The sequence below is a fragment of the Dermacentor variabilis genome, chromosome 10 (genome assembly GCF_050947875.1).
Source record: "Dermacentor variabilis isolate Ectoservices chromosome 10, ASM5094787v1, whole genome shotgun sequence".
Lineage (NCBI taxonomy): Eukaryota > Metazoa > Arthropoda > Arachnida > Ixodida > Ixodidae > Dermacentor > Dermacentor variabilis.
In genome coordinates this window covers 9,849,711-9,865,064 of record NC_134577.1, presented here as the reverse complement: position 1 = coordinate 9,865,064, position 15,354 = coordinate 9,849,711, and the positions used below count along the sequence as shown (strand labels likewise).

Below are 15,354 nucleotides of genomic sequence, written 5' to 3'. Positions count from 1 at the left end.
TTGCAGCTCGCGCACACCACTAGCGCCTGATTTACCCGCAGTAATTCTTGTACGAAACGCTATAGGAAAAACCTCTCAGCGCGCAAGAGCAGCTACAGCTCTTCGAATAGGCGGAGGAGGCTTAGAGAGGAGAGAGGGTTAGCGCGACGCAGATGGCGAGAGTCATCAGAGAGGAGGATGGTAGGCGGTAGAGAGAGAACACGGAGCGGCGGCAACATACTGCGCACCGACCGGTGGGCCCGCGGCACTGGAGAGACCCCCGAAGAGAGTGCCAAGGCTGTGAGCGATCGCACAATCGCGTACGGCACGACGAACGCCGGCTCGTCGCAAACGGCGCCGCTGTCGGCGCACGCTGCCAGCTGTCGCTTCGCCCCCAAGAAACGCCGAACGGCGTCACTCTCCACTGTAGTGTTAAGCATAAAAAAAAAAGAAGATAGAGTGGGAATACTCTGTGGCCGCTAGTCGGACGAAGCTAAATGTGAGTGTATCCACATCGAACGATTCACATTTGCCTGCTTCACCGTTCTGGAAGCTGTTGCCGCCTTCAAGCTGCATTCAACGCGTCGAATGCTTCCGAGTGAAACGCGGGACGTTCATTGATCGTCGAAGACAACGCTTCTGTCGCCGTACATCTGCTCACGTGCGTGTGTGCCTCTGCAGTGGTCGTGTATCGTCTGATGTTGTTTCGCGAATGCATTTACGCCACCGTTTACTTTGGAATAATTCGGGACACGATAGAGCTGACCTCTAGCGATAGCGCTTCGTTGGAGTATGTCAGGAAGCGGCTTCTGTCAATTTGCGGTAACGAGGCATCTGCTGGAACCATGAATGAACTTAGGGCCGCAAGAACCATTTCGCGCTGAATTGGCCGTCCCTTGAATGACGCGCGTTTCTCGCACTGCTGTGTCACGACCTGAAATGGCTGAAGTCCCAGAGAAACATACTGTGGATCTATCGCATAGGCCTGTGTACAGTTTCACCGGTGAGCACTTTACTCATCGCGACCTACGACCTCTTCGGCCTTTGATTCTACGCTGCCCTGTGAATAGGCGCTCGGCACTCTAGGCGAAAAAGAGAACCACGTGAAGAAGAACGAAGGTTCAGTGAGGAGGCGGTGCAATACTGTTCTTCTTCTGAGGCTTCGCCCCACTGGGAGTGGCCCAAATTTAGAACCTGCCGCGCGCAGTGCCTTCTCTCCTTTTCCGCTGAGTGTGCTGCGTACTCTCCCGCGAGCCTATCGTTCAAGAGAGCTCGCCTCTGCTCGCAGGCGGGCAGGGAAGTGTCTATATCTCCGGAGAATCGTCGCATCGCGAGCTGAATCGAAGTGCGCGCGTGAGAGAGAGCGTGTCTGTATATATATCGCGATCTGTTTACGGCGCGCGCGCCGCTCTTGTGCTGCTGGCACTGCCAGCGTCACGGACACAAGAGGAAGCAGAGACATTCAAAAGAAGCAGACTCGCACAGCCGACGACAACGCGGGACGCTTTCTCGAAAGGGAGCCGACTGAAGCAAGCGCGCGTTCGGACGCGAGTTTGCCTATGGGTCGAGAAAAAGTGGAAACGAGATAACTGCCCTATAGCGCAGGGAAGAGATGAATCGAGAGAGTGATAAAATAAAATAAGAAGGCACAGAAAGCACGCGCACGTTTCTGCGGCTGTTAGAGAAGGAGGAGGAGCGGTTGGAGGAGGAGAGTGGGAAACAGAGAAAAAGAGAGGAGACGAAGAGAAGAGTGAAAGCGGCGGCCCCAGATTGCGCGGATACGGGAGCGGGGCGGACTAGAACTTGTCTCGCAGAAGTGCCGGCGCTCGAACGTCGCCGCAGCGAGCAGCAGCTCTTCGTTGTGTGACATCCTCGCTTTCGGTTTATACTCTCTGCCTCGTGCAGATGTCTCGGCGCTGATCTACGGCCTTCAAAAGTGGCCGATTGTTCTGTCGTCCTCAGTAGATCTGCGTTCGCCGCGTTGGGTGTGCCTCGCGGGATTTTCTTGTTTCAACGTCACCTGCTCGATAATCGGACCCTCCTGCCGCTGTGAGCTTCCGTGGATTGGAATCGCAGCAACCGGGATCGCTGTGCCGGTGACATCGTCTGCTATCATGAGATTTCGTCGTCACCTTCACCATGCGGATTGTGTGAATGCGATAGTGAGCTGTGTCTCCTAAGGCGAAGAAAAGAGGAGAGAGGAAATAGTTCGGCTATCTGACCACGACGTCGTGTGTTGTGATGAAACTTCGTCATCGCCGTGCAGGTTTTGTGAAACGAGTGTAACTCTTGTGTTTTTGGAAGTAAGAGTTGTTGAGTGCTTGCGCGCTGTAAGCCACCATGACATCTTCCGAGTCGGCAGTCGTGCCTCCGCAAGCGCAGAACCAAATTTTGAACCAGCAGCAACAGCAGCAGCAGCAGACAATGATGTCACAGCAGCAACAGACCAGCTCGCAACAACAGCAGACGACAAACCATCAGCAGCAAACGACAGATCGTGCGCCCACGACGGCACCTGCCAAAGGTTACCGAAATCGTGTGGCAGTCACAAGATCGATAAGTCTGTTGAATTACACGAGCAGTGGTCAGAGGATTGACTACCGGCGGCACCGACCTATCTCGCAGCTAGCGTAAGTGTACGGTGTTTCTCTTTTCTTCTCTTTAAATTCGTCAGTTCTCCCGCCGCAACCTTGGTTATTTCGTTGACCTTTCCCGTTATTTCTGATGCTCGGCTTTCTACGCGTTCCTCACGCGTAATGTCCTCTAAAATCTGGCGCCAGACAGACGGCCGCTACAAGTTTCATGCAGCGTAGAAATGTTACCAAATGTTGACGTGCTCTTCAGCAAATATAATATCGTTTCCAACATGAGGGTAACAGCGACGCCGCTTATGTTTTTGTTAACGCTTCCAGAAGGAACTCACAAAACATCACAGTGATTTTCTTTCGCTACATTTAGAACCTTCGTTGTAAGTAGCGGAGAAGTGCGGGAGTGGCCTGATTTAGCCGCAGTGTTTGGATAAGATACAACCCTGTAAGCCAGGCGGAACACACGTGAGACCTCCATGGTGCCACAGGCAAGTTCGCGGCACACTTGCCTGCCGTAAAGCATGCACGTCGCGAGTAGCAATCTGCAGCTAGCTTCTATTGACGCAAATAAGTTCCCTCTGTGAAGTTGTGTTTTGTACATTTGAGGTATTCGCTGTGCTGCGAAATAACGGGACACGGGGATTTCTAACGCAGTGCCTGCTATTCAAACGCACTTTGCCACAGATTAACGAGAGGCATGTTTATCGTTCATTAGCAATTTTGGGCCAACCTCTTGGTACTGGTCAACAAACTGCTCCTACCCCCCCACCTCCCTTGCACCCCACCACCTCCTTTGACCTAATGCGAGTCTGAAATATATAAATATATATGACAGTTTCACCGTTCTATATTCTCACCATCTCTGGCTTTGGCGGATTCACCAGGGCTGCGCTCTGAAAGTGATCACAGCCTGCAAGACACGGCATCCCGGTTCCGAAGCTGTGATCGGAATGCTTCGATCGTTTGTGAGAAACGCGCCGAATTCACAATCCCTGGTACTTGAGAAGCGTTTATCATTGACCTGTTCTAATAAACTGCTCTACCGTATGCGAGCTGCCTCTTTAAATAATTCCCGCGTATGTGGCGTAAAATTTACTCGCCATTTACCCATAATACAGATGTAAAGAATTAAATTATTACACATCCGAACGCGAGTTCTTCTTGTCAGCGCACTAACCTTTGTCAGACATTTAAATCAATAATCTGAACTGTCTGGTAGCAAACCCCCGGCACCGCCCTACACGTTTACAGAAGTGAAGGTCAAAACTTACAGAAAATACCACGTCACGCTTGATTTTTGCAAGCATTGATAAATTGTTTTAACGAAATCTAATTCACGAAGGTTTTATTTCGTATTGACTATTGGCCGGGGGGCCGCCTTCACTATTTATGTTAGCTGTCACGGTGCGGTGTTATTTTTTTTTTTAGGTGGTACAGCAGATGTGTGCATAGGTTGACTCACGTTTTATGTACAGAAGAAAACTTCATACTGTGCGACTGTTCGGGTATTATACGCTGTTGTTAATTTTAGATAACAGAATAGATTGCAACACCAAAATGCGTTACGGACAGAATTCAGCTGCTATAGCGCGCTGTCCGTCACGCTGGCCGGAGTCTTATCGTATATACAGACCCCCTTAGCGAAATGCGTAAATGCTTTTGAGTAGGGCCGCCGATTCCGCGGTCGTTTCAAGTGTGGGCCGTCTGCTCTGTTTTACGCATTCCACCAAAGCCGACCCGTTATGAAAACGCCTGCTGAAATACGTACGCTGTGCATTCTGTCTAGGCTCTAACTTGGGCGAACGTACATTGCACGCGAGGCACATGATGATTCTACACGCCTAATTTTATACGAGGAGTGTTTTACATCGGCAACATTCAGGAGGGAAAGGGGGCAGGCATGGCATACGGCGCAGACGTGCCCGATTGCGCCTGCCACGTGGCGTACGGCACATTGGGTCGCAAGTGCGAAGAGCTGTGAAGAGGTTATTGCCGAGTGTTCACGCTTCAAAGGGCCGTCATAATGCTACCAGTGTCGGAACGGAACAAAAATGGAAACGAAAACAAAGCAAAACAAAAAAAGATATTTTGCCCTGGAACGAAAACCTAACCAGAACATTGTTTATTATTTTGTTTCGAAGTGAAACCGAAATGTTTTTGGCCGGTTTTCGGTTCAAGGGGAAAGTCGGCAATCCGAAACAACCGACTAATATAAGCCTGTCGCTCGGTGCACCAGTAGATCGGCATTGTAGCAAGACCTAGGGCTTGCGCGCTGAAAAGCTTATCGTTTTATTTTCTGCGGGTGGAACGCTTTGTTACCGATGTTCTATAATTCCTTTAAGTTCGTTTTATCGGAACAGCGGTCTCGCATTTCGACGAGTACTCTCGAAGACGTGCTGATTCTAGGATCATACGCAGTTCATTAACTCAAGGCATTGAGCATGACCTCAGAATTTACAATTCACTTATTGCGATGTCTTTTATTGAGAATATGTTTTTATCGTTACTTTGCTACAAAAATTTTTTGTATGCGAACCAGAACTGTTATGAACAGGTACGTATCATATTTCTTTTTCGTTCCGGTGCAGCACCGGAACAGAACATTCTTCAGTAGAACGAAACTAAAACCAGGATGAAAAAAACATTTCTTTCCGAGACCCTGAATGCCACACTCAATACACACTAATGCCAAACTAATACACTAACTAATGCCACACTATTCGCACACTGTCACAGACTCACACTAATGTCACACCCAATGTAGCTCGGGGATCGCACCTTAAGGTAAAAATCTGCATCTTGTGTGATCAGTGTCTTGTGAGACACTAATCTCAATGAGATACGTAAATGTAGGTGCCGATTGTGTAACGTGCATGAACTATCATCGCGTTCCTTTACGTAACATGCTAGGCGTGCGGCCACGCAAACGTCTACGGTCTTCGTTAAAACAGCCCCCCCCCCCCTCTCTCTCTTAGTGAACAAGCACAGTAAGGAAGCACCAGCCTTCTGCCAATCTTATTCTTAAAACACGCTATTGTGAACGCAGAAACAGAGCAGCCTGTGTGATACGTAGTCCTGCACAGTTATGTAGGAGCGACAAGCTTATGCTCTGTACTGTGAACGGAACTTGAACTTGGCTGTCTATTTGGACCTACCATAGATTTAGTACGCGAAGGCTTCTTTGCTCCATTCGTTGAAAACTACAACGACGTATGTATAATTCTGTTCGCGGCGTGGACAGACGACTTATCAACACTCCGCTGCGGCGTTGTTATGTGTATGGAGGACGATGTCCCGCACGCATGCTAAACATAGTTTCAGGTAGAGTGGTGTGAAAGATTGTTCCTAGATGATGGGTTCAGATATATGGAACACAGTTCCGCATATCTATAATGTGCATTTAAAAACGAAATCCAATGCAGGGAACTCCGTTTCACATATTTCCAGTTTTATGTGAAGCGCCATTCCATTTAGGTACAAAAGTTTACCACTTGTTGCTGAAACCAAGTGGACAGAGATTAAAAGTGCAACAGAACAGAAGATTATTGGCAGGGACGGCACGCGTGCGCAAAGACAGAAATAAGTGAAAACAAGAGGAAAGAAGGACGTGCTAGGACTAACGTCACATCGGAATCCGTGCCACTGCGTCCGCTCCTAGCTGTCGCCGGCCGCTCAGCGGCATTTTTGAGGCGGATTTCCCATTGAGGGAGAGAGAGACAGCGTTTACGTTACATGACGCGCTATGCGGAGCGTTTTTTTTCGCGCGTACGGGCCATCGCTCAAAAGCCTCGGAAAAAAAACTGAACAAGAAAAATTTGTCACCGGGCGTCTATACCGTTTCTCTGGCGATGGAAAAAAACCGCGCGCGATCTCTTTGTGATTGACTTGTCGCTACCGGAATGCTTGAGCTTCGCCGAGGCGAACGAAAACCAAAGTCATTTTCATTCCTTCGCCCGTACGTGCTCCCGACCACTCGAGAATAAAACAAGATAATTGATCCATGCGCGGATCAGTAAAACGTTGTATTTGACCCCGTCTCGTTAAGATGAGTTTCTTCCCGAGTGGTTTTCTTTCTATCATATTATTTTCTTCTTTGCGTGCTCTGTTTGTAATGTATAGTGCGTAGGTTGGGATGCTAGGTGGACGTTAACGTGCATTGGTATCGCAGTAGTACTGGCGTTTCTTTCTTTTTTTTGCGCGCGTGTGTGTGTAATAGATGTCATGGGACGTTGACGTCCGTTGAGGCTGCATAACGGCCGGTTCGCGCACGCGTCTTTGGGTGAGACGATCTCGTTTCACACTCCTGCCCGCCGCCGCACTAGCCCAGCGCCTATGGCGTGGCGCTGCTAAGTTCGAGGTCACTGGTTCTATCCCGGCCGCGGCTACCGTATTTCAATGCGGTCGAAACGCAAAAAAAAAAAAAGGAAATGGTGTACTTGGATTTAGGTGCACGTTAAAGAACCTCAGGTGGTCGAAATTTAACCGGAGTCCCCCACTACAGGGTGCCTCATAAAGGGATTGTGGTTTTGGCACGTAAAACCCCATAATTTCGGTAATCTTCGAAATTGTTTTGCCCTCGAGCCGGTGGAATACGGCCGGATATGAAAGTCTACAGACGCCCGTTTTGGCACCAAACGTGCCGATGAACACTCACTCGCCGATTTTGTCCGGGTGTTCCTTTGCATTTCAAGTATTCCTCGTTTATGAAAAGTTAGAACTACTAGAACGCACGCTCATAACGAGTCCTGTCTGACCATTTCTGTCGCAGAAGATTTTCTATTTCCGCCGCCCCCTTCCGTGTGAAGTATTCCCTTTTCCCTTAGCCCCAGTGTTAGGGTAGCAAACCGGACGTTCACTTGGCTGAGCTCCCTGCCTTTCCTCCTCTTGCTTTCTCTCTCCGCCTTGGCTGTATCGAACATTGTTGCCTGTTTGGATTCAAGGTAGCCGAAGCCCTTGGTCAGTCGACTACGCCGCGGATATGGACTTGGAATAAAGACGTTCGCCCGGCACGGAGAAAAAGAAGAAAGAGAAGAACGAACGATAAAGAGAAAAGACGGCCGATTTAAAAGCATCCCTTCAATGCTGAGTGCGTTCCAACAAAAAGCAAAAGAACCGCCAATAGGTTTGCGTCGTTCCGTCTGCGGGGAGCCCCCATTACTTGCAGAGCACGCTCGGTAATCCACCTTGAAAACCGCGCGCTGCGGGCCACCGTGCTGCAGGCTCTCACGCACGTGTACTACGTACGAACAGCGCGAGCGTGTGTACGCTCGCGAAGCGGTTTCGACTGCGCTCGGTGCCTCGGTGTGCATGCCGCGCCGGAATGCCGCGCCACGCGCGTGTTTCGAGCATCTGTTGGCGCTGGCGAAGGAACAGGTGCGCGAAAGCGGCGGATCCAGCGAGACAGTGAGCGCCGGCTTCTCGCGCATACTGCTTTCTTTTTTTTTTTTCAGCGCGTTTTTTTTTTCCGTTCTCTTGATTTCCTCGCCTTAAGCATTGCAGTGAGATTAGCGGCATCTGTCTTCGCGCTAAGTGTGTATGACAAAGCGAAACAAACAAACTTTACCTTCGTGATCGGAACTGTGTATTATTTTGCGGTAGTTAAGCAATGTTATGCCTTACTAAATAAGTGCCACACGAATGGGACGTTATTTAGATAGTTAATGTAGTCGCAATAGCCTGATATACGTAAGTGCGTTGACATTACATGTTTTATAGGTACACACGTACAAAAGTGCCTGTGTGTGTGTGTGTGTGTGTGTGTGTGTGTGTGTGTGTGTGTGTGTGTGTAATACACAACAAATAGGCAGCCTTTAGCGAATCGCCCTCCTCAGCTAAGCTCATTTTACTTTAGCGGTATATCAATGCGGACACGGCGTTCTTCTCTAGAAGAACTTATGTGCGATACAACGCAGTGCTCATCCACTACAGTTTATTCATACTTTATGTAGACTCTGGAATGCATACACAGGCGCCACCACTGTCAGTTGGCAAGGCGCACAAAAACCCGCGCAAATTGTGAAGCTACAAATTTGAGTGAAGCCAAGGAAATACACATGTTTCGAATGCATTTTCTTTGTGGCATTGCTCAGCCACGCACCAGTTAGGTGATGAAACAGAAAGAAAAATAAAGTGATGGGCATAATGATGTTTTGAGTGAAAAGGGCGGCTGTACCTGGTATTCTAGTAGAGGGAGGTACGGAATCCGACGGGTCATACGACTCTCTGTTAGAATAACAGAACGGGTGCCAGGGAAAGAAAATTAGATAGAGTGGTGATATTAGGAGAACAAATAGTTGGGCTAGTTGGTTGAAATGCATCCGCTTATCTGATCGGGAGTTTCGGTTCTTGGCCAACTCAATCAAATACACGGGGTAACACGTGATGTTCAAGATGATAGCCTTGTTTGGTTCTGTTTCGGTTTTTCTATTTATTCGTGGGTGCGTCTGGAATAAACTTCAGTTGTGAGTCAGCGCTCGTCCCTGTCTTTTCTCGATCGGCATTGTCCTCGTGTCTACACGCAAACTTTTTCAGTATGGTGATATTAGGCACTCTGAAAAGCAAATACCTGCAAGTTTAGATAGAACGGTGTGATTTGAAAGTTTGTAGGCAAATAGGATGGGGTCAGGCGGCACGGCCGGGTAGGGTTGATGGCGGTATAGTCGAGGAAATTCTTCGTCCTACATTGTAGCTTAATTAGATTATCATGTTCGTTGCTATGTAATCTCGATCGAAATGTGTTGTAAGTGGTCGATGGTAAATGTGGACATTCCTCGGTAAACATATTGACCGTGGTGTACGCCAATTTAGTTTTGCCGCAAAGGAAGATGAGCGCTTCGACACCGGGTGATCGCGGCGCGCGATACACGCCGAAAATACACCCGCACCTAGTTCCCACATTAAAGGAACTTAAACATATTGACCGTGTTGTATGCCAATTTAGTTTTGCCGCAAAGGAAGATGAGCGCTTCGACACCGGGTGATCGCGGCGCGCGATACATGGCGAAAATACACCCGCACCTAGTTCCCACATTAAAGGAACTTAAACATATTGACCGTGGTGTATGCCAATTTAGTTTTGCCGCAAAGAAAGATGAGCGCTTCGACACCGGGTGATCGCGGCGCGCGATACACGGTGAAAATATACCCGCACCTAGTTCCCATATTAAAGGGACTCAACCCGAAATTGCAAAGAGTATTCTTTCGAAACTCTGTTCTTATTCATATGACGAAAAAAAAAGGAAATGATTATAACAGGACAAAAAGCGGCCCGAACTTATTTTTTTTAATTCCGTCTCGAGACCCCATCTCCGAAATACGCCAATGTGACGTCACGGAGTATATATATACTTTTCCCGTTCGGACGGTTTCGATACTTTCTGTTTTTAAGCGTTTTAGTTAAAGGTACGTTTGACTCCTCGTTCCCGAGCACTCATGCGGAGCTTCAAAGTTAGTTGAAAAACCAATTGCACACTACTATTTCGCACTACTATCACTCTACTATCGCACACAAGAAGCACACTATTATCGTTGTTACGAAGCCGCAATAGCGCTTACTAAAATCACTTGTTCGTGTATTTCGGCTTCATTGTTATTGTTTTTCAAGATCGTCAGTGTCATCGTAGCTCTCTGAAATGACTACTCGATTATTTGCGATTGTAATGCGGTGCCACTCTTTTTTTACCTGTAAAAAAAATGAGAGGGGTTAGTGCGCGGCTGTAAACATTGATAACGTCACGGCAAGGTGGTGCGGGTACTTCATTGCGTCGCCGCCACCCGTCTTTCGATCTTGCGGGAGTTAGTTATCAAGGCGATGGCATTATACGTCCCGTGAGGCTGAAAAGCCGGCGTTTTCCGCAACGAGTGGTAACAAAGATCATTAGCGCCTTGTACGACAGCATTAGTGACACAGAATTAAAGTCTTAACAAGTTAGGCTAAGGTTCTTTAAGGTAGAGTAAGGTGAAGTAAATGGGAATTAGGGTGAAATAAAGTTGGTAAAAATTACAGCAAGGGGGATTAAGGTAGAGTTGTGAAGGACACGTGACAATGTATGACGTCGCATATCATGGACGGAACCAATTAATTTGAGAAGTAATTGTACTTTTGCATTCAAATCACGTTAGTATACTTGAGTGACTGTCAATTTTTATTTGAACGGTAATGTTTGCAACTGTTGCGTCGCCACGAACATGTTGTGCAATGATTGAAGGATGATAATACCAGGTGATGGCAAATACGTTCCGGCAGTAAAGCACATTTCGCAAACGGTGCTCTTTTTCTGTCTCTTTAAGGAGCTAGTCGATCACTGACTTAACAGAGTTTGTTACGATTACTAGAGGGATGATTATGTTTGATGTTTAATGGCGCAAGGGCCAGGTGTGGCCAAAGAGCGCCATGCTAATGTACTAGAGGGAACTGTGGCACCAGTGTCCATAGAAGCTGACTGCACGGGAATGATGGGTAGTGTTCATGGATTTGCTTAAACTCCGTCCTTCTGGCTTAAGATGGCTTCGTGACTTTGCGCAGTGATCCGACAACAGGGTTCGAACTGAGGGCATCTAGCACAGAATCCAGATATTTAAACCATTACGCCATGGCAGCATGGACAAGCGGAACCACTGCAATTAGCACCGATTATGCGTGCTTGCAGTGTCTCAATACCTTCTGCATTAATTAATATATAACTTGCCTTGAACCTCAATCAAATTTAGGCCTAGATAAGGCGTAATAACCGAAGCCACAAGAACGTTTAAACGCTCAAGCACGAACACCAGTAAAAATCCACGTACTTCCCATCATTCCCATGGTAGCTGAATGATGGCAGCGCGAGAGTTCCATCTACAGCAATTATTGCAGGGAACTCTGTGACTGATTGAGACGGAGCGCGGGCAGAAACTGCGACAGGCACGCATGAAGTCGCGGCGTGCGGGGTGTGCCACGCGTGTATACGTGCACATCGCGTCCGAATTTGGCGGCTGAGCAGCTGTTGAGTGACGCACTTCAAACGCTGTATCGTTCGTTTCCTGGCATTTCGTTATACGATGAGCGTCACTCTTCGCGAAATAATTACCCGTGTCATGTCGGTCGCGATGAACCTTTTCCTTTCCTTTTTTTTTTTTTTTTCAGGGGAATTGCGGCGGAAGTACGTGCTTCGAAATTCTTGTTGGCCACGTTAAATAACTTTTCGGGAATATTATAGCCTACACATAGGTCTTCGTTGAGCTGTGTGCCGAATTCATTCTTGCTTAGTTGACACGTGTAAACCGAAGTGCGCCGGCATCGAGAAAAGCTTTCGGTTTTCCAATGAAACTTGTTTAGGGAGTCGGTGCCTCCAAGCCCCAGCAAAAACTGTATGGCGTCAGAACATCATCTCTCTAAAGCCCTTAAAATAAAGTTAGTAAATAGCTAGCAGATGTGTGCGTTTACTAGATCACTGTGTATTTTACGAACTCTTTACCAGTTCTGCACTACCCAGGGGCTGATAAAGCCGTTAAGTTTTGCAGTTGCTAGCCAGAAAGGCTTCTTTATAGTTTTCACTAACTACCAATTCACTATTACCCCGTCCTGCCGTGGTCTATTAGGCTGTGATTGATTGTGACAGTCTTCTGAAAAGTTTATGTAAAATGGTATCGTTCGTTGTGCTGAATTGGCAGTTTTTGTATTTGCACGACTCTACCGCACCGCCTTTTGTAACGCACAGTTATATTACTGCCCAAATATAAAAAAAAAAACTTGGTGCCGATTCTACTGCGCACATCAAGTAACAAAACCTGAGTCAACGTGTACCGTGTTGAAACAACGTTATGTAACATACAAGAAAGGAAAAAGCAGAGAAGGAAAGGCAGGGAGGTTAACCAGTTTAGCTTAACTGGTTTGCTAGTGGAACATACAAAGTCAGCTAGACGCACACACAGCTGAATCTTAGTGGCCAGTCGCTATCGTAGTCCGACGACACCTGCTTTTCGCTGTCTACTGACCACAGAAAGTCATCTTCAGTTCCATCTAATGCATTATAATGGCCACACTTACAGCAAAGCGGAAAATGGCGGCCGCGAACCAAGCCATTAAGAGAAAATAATAATAATAAAAAACGTCCGCTCGATCGGACAGTGTGGCTAGCTACCTTGCTTTAAGCTTTTCTTTTTTAGGCAGATACTGTTGCTTTATTATTTTGAGTAGAATTAGTTACGGTTGTAACGCACATGCAAATTTCAGCGCACTCTTTATTCAAGAAAGGTGTACGTTAGAATCGTTAAATACGGTATGCACAATTTCGTAGCGCCCATATTTATATGCAGATAGTATGTTATAGAAATTTGGCTTATTTACCCATATACATGGGTGCTCACTGGCAAAGCATGTGCTCCCCCTCCCCCCAAAACTAAGGCTATACGCGTGTTCTTTTTTATCGTTGCGTTCTTGATGGCGTTATGTAGTCCATTGTTGCCCAGATTCATTGCGCCAAAATATCTGTGCTAAGTATTCTGTAAACAATATTTGATGCTTAATATAATACTAAAGGCTGTTCTTTTATTTCATATGTACTATTTTATTTTGTCATGCTTCCGCAATAGCATTTTATGGTTCACATCTCTTCCTTCTCTCTTCCTTCTCTCCTACTCCCATGGAAATAATATAACAATGCAAGCGGCACTTGTAAATTGAATATGCCCCACTGTATTTTTGATGATTGTCATTTAGTAGCGTTAGCAACTGCACTACCAAGATAGCGAAAAATCGTGACAAACAATTACTAACATACAGGTAGTATTGTTACGATCGGCTAGCGGGTGAAGCGGCCTTCGAGCCTCCCCTGCCTTCGTTCAATGAATCAGCTTTGTGAAGCTCGCATTACGTTCCACCAGCATTGTCCAGATGACGACGTAGCGCGACATCGACTGTGACGGGTCAACAAAGAAGCTCCCTTCAAATTGACCGCCAAGCAGAGCCCACTTATCGATGCAAGTGTCCAACGTCTTCCTTGCGGACGGCGTTTACACCAGGTTCCCGGATTGCTACATGGCTAAATTCAGAGCGCAAACTACTGGGACACAAGCGAAGGGACAAGAAAAGACAGGACACGGCACTGCTTGCAACTAAAAGCTTATTTGGGAAGTTTAGAGACTTTGCGCCATATGCGGGAGCGATTGCGTGACACTGGAGCCGAAGTCCGGCGGAACGGTGCGACAGTATGGGAGGAATTTTGCGAACGATTATGATTGGCCGACACACCATCACGAGACTCCGTAGTCTAGTAACCCAGGGAAATGTGCTCTTTCAACAGCGCACACCTTTGGCACCGTGAGCTGTGTGCTGACATGTCCTGACGTGCTCTCCCAGAAAGATGTACTCTGGCCTTACCTTTGGCTCATGCTACGAGAAAGAAATGTACTTTGCTCCGTGCTCCGGCCTACCGTTGTGCCCTTCAAGAAGGGCGCAAGCCTCGTCAAGAGTGCTCGGACAACGGCGTGGGCCCGCTTAGCCTCCGTAAAGCGTAGGCCCGCTACCCGTTGAGCGACGCACCGGAAGCGTAGACTAGAAAGCGACCCTCAACTGGGATGCCAGAGACCGCGACCACGACTGCCGAATCCTACAGCACCCAGTTAGTACTAAGATAGGGCTGTTTACTAGCTTGAGCTGGCGATGAAAAATAATAACACGTTTCTTTTTGTGACAAGCAACGTGTTAGTATTTAGTTAGTGAATATGGCGATCTTTTTTTTTTTATATAGATGTGTGGCTTCCAATTTATTTCGATGACAAAGCGACACAAAGCTCGCCGTGCACTCTGGTATGTCTGCTACTGGAACGTTGAATTTATTGGTTTGTTAGCTATTTTCCTGTCGCCCTAAGCAAGTACACATTCGAAAGCCTGTGGACATCATAGAGTGGTTTTAGTCTAGGGTATAGTAATTAGAATTATGCCTATTTAGCGGCACCGCAGTGGCAGATATGGTAATGCATCACTAAAATAAAACAGGTCAAATGCAATAGATAAATTTGGTAAATTTAATGCTGCACATTACATAACCATTTCTTTTGTGTAAAACTAAAACAATTTTTTTTCACAAACGGACAAAATTAGTGCCCTTCTTACATTTCACCTGATTCCCATACAGATTAAAGTCCATTGATTGCGGTCACTCGTGAGCCTCCATACAAACTGATATGTTAAGCTGATTATAATGACAGCTTTCCTTTTGCTTCTCGAAAATGTGAATAAATTCAATAACAGTTAATAATCACTTGACGCTGGCCTTCTTCGTGCGTTATCTATTCCGCGTTGCTCGCAATTTCGCTCCAACTTGCCCGGCACTCTGTCAATTTAGGCAATGCACTTTTAGCTTCGTTACCTGCGCGCTTCCCTTTTCTCTCCGGAGGCGTAGCGAGCTGTTATGACGGGATGAAAAGCATCACGCGCATGTCGTCTCTCGAGATATGCGAGATAACGGTTCAACCCGTTGTTCATGTTCGGAAGACGCTTGCAAGTGTACTTTTGTCCTCTTATCGCGCCGGAGTTGCTTGTCTGCTCGTAGCAGCCGCAGATCCCTTTCCATCCTATTCTCTCACCGTCACTGTTTTTTTTTTTTCTTATCAGCGACTCTCGCTCAATAGCGCCTGGTCGCGCGCCTGTAGATTATTCCCCCGAACCCCCTACTTTTCTCCGTCGGGTATCGCACTGGCCGGAGCAGAGCTCGCCGAGAGCCTTCTAGCGACACCCTAAACGCTCCACGTTTCTCCGATGCCTACATTTGTAATGTCACGAAGGCCGAAGAGCGAACAAAGCAAA

At 47.2% G+C, this 15,354-nt stretch overlaps 1 protein-coding gene across 7 annotated transcripts in view; it reads left to right on the top strand.

Moving 5' to 3' along the window:
- The window catches only part of dnc (phosphodiesterase dunce), a 708,859-nt gene that overhangs the window by 435,488 nt on the left and 258,017 nt on the right, over positions 1-15,354 (top strand). The window contains exon 1 of one of the 7 annotated variants that reach the window (XM_075671520.1): positions 257-2,609. The exons of the other annotated variants lie outside the window; for them this stretch is intronic. Within the exon in view, the coding sequence (XP_075527635.1) occupies positions 2,320-2,609 (290 nt within the window). The 5' untranslated portion in view covers positions 257-2,319. Of the gene's footprint in view, positions 1-256; positions 2,610-15,354 lie in introns of those variants that run through there. 7 annotated transcript variants of the gene reach the window in all.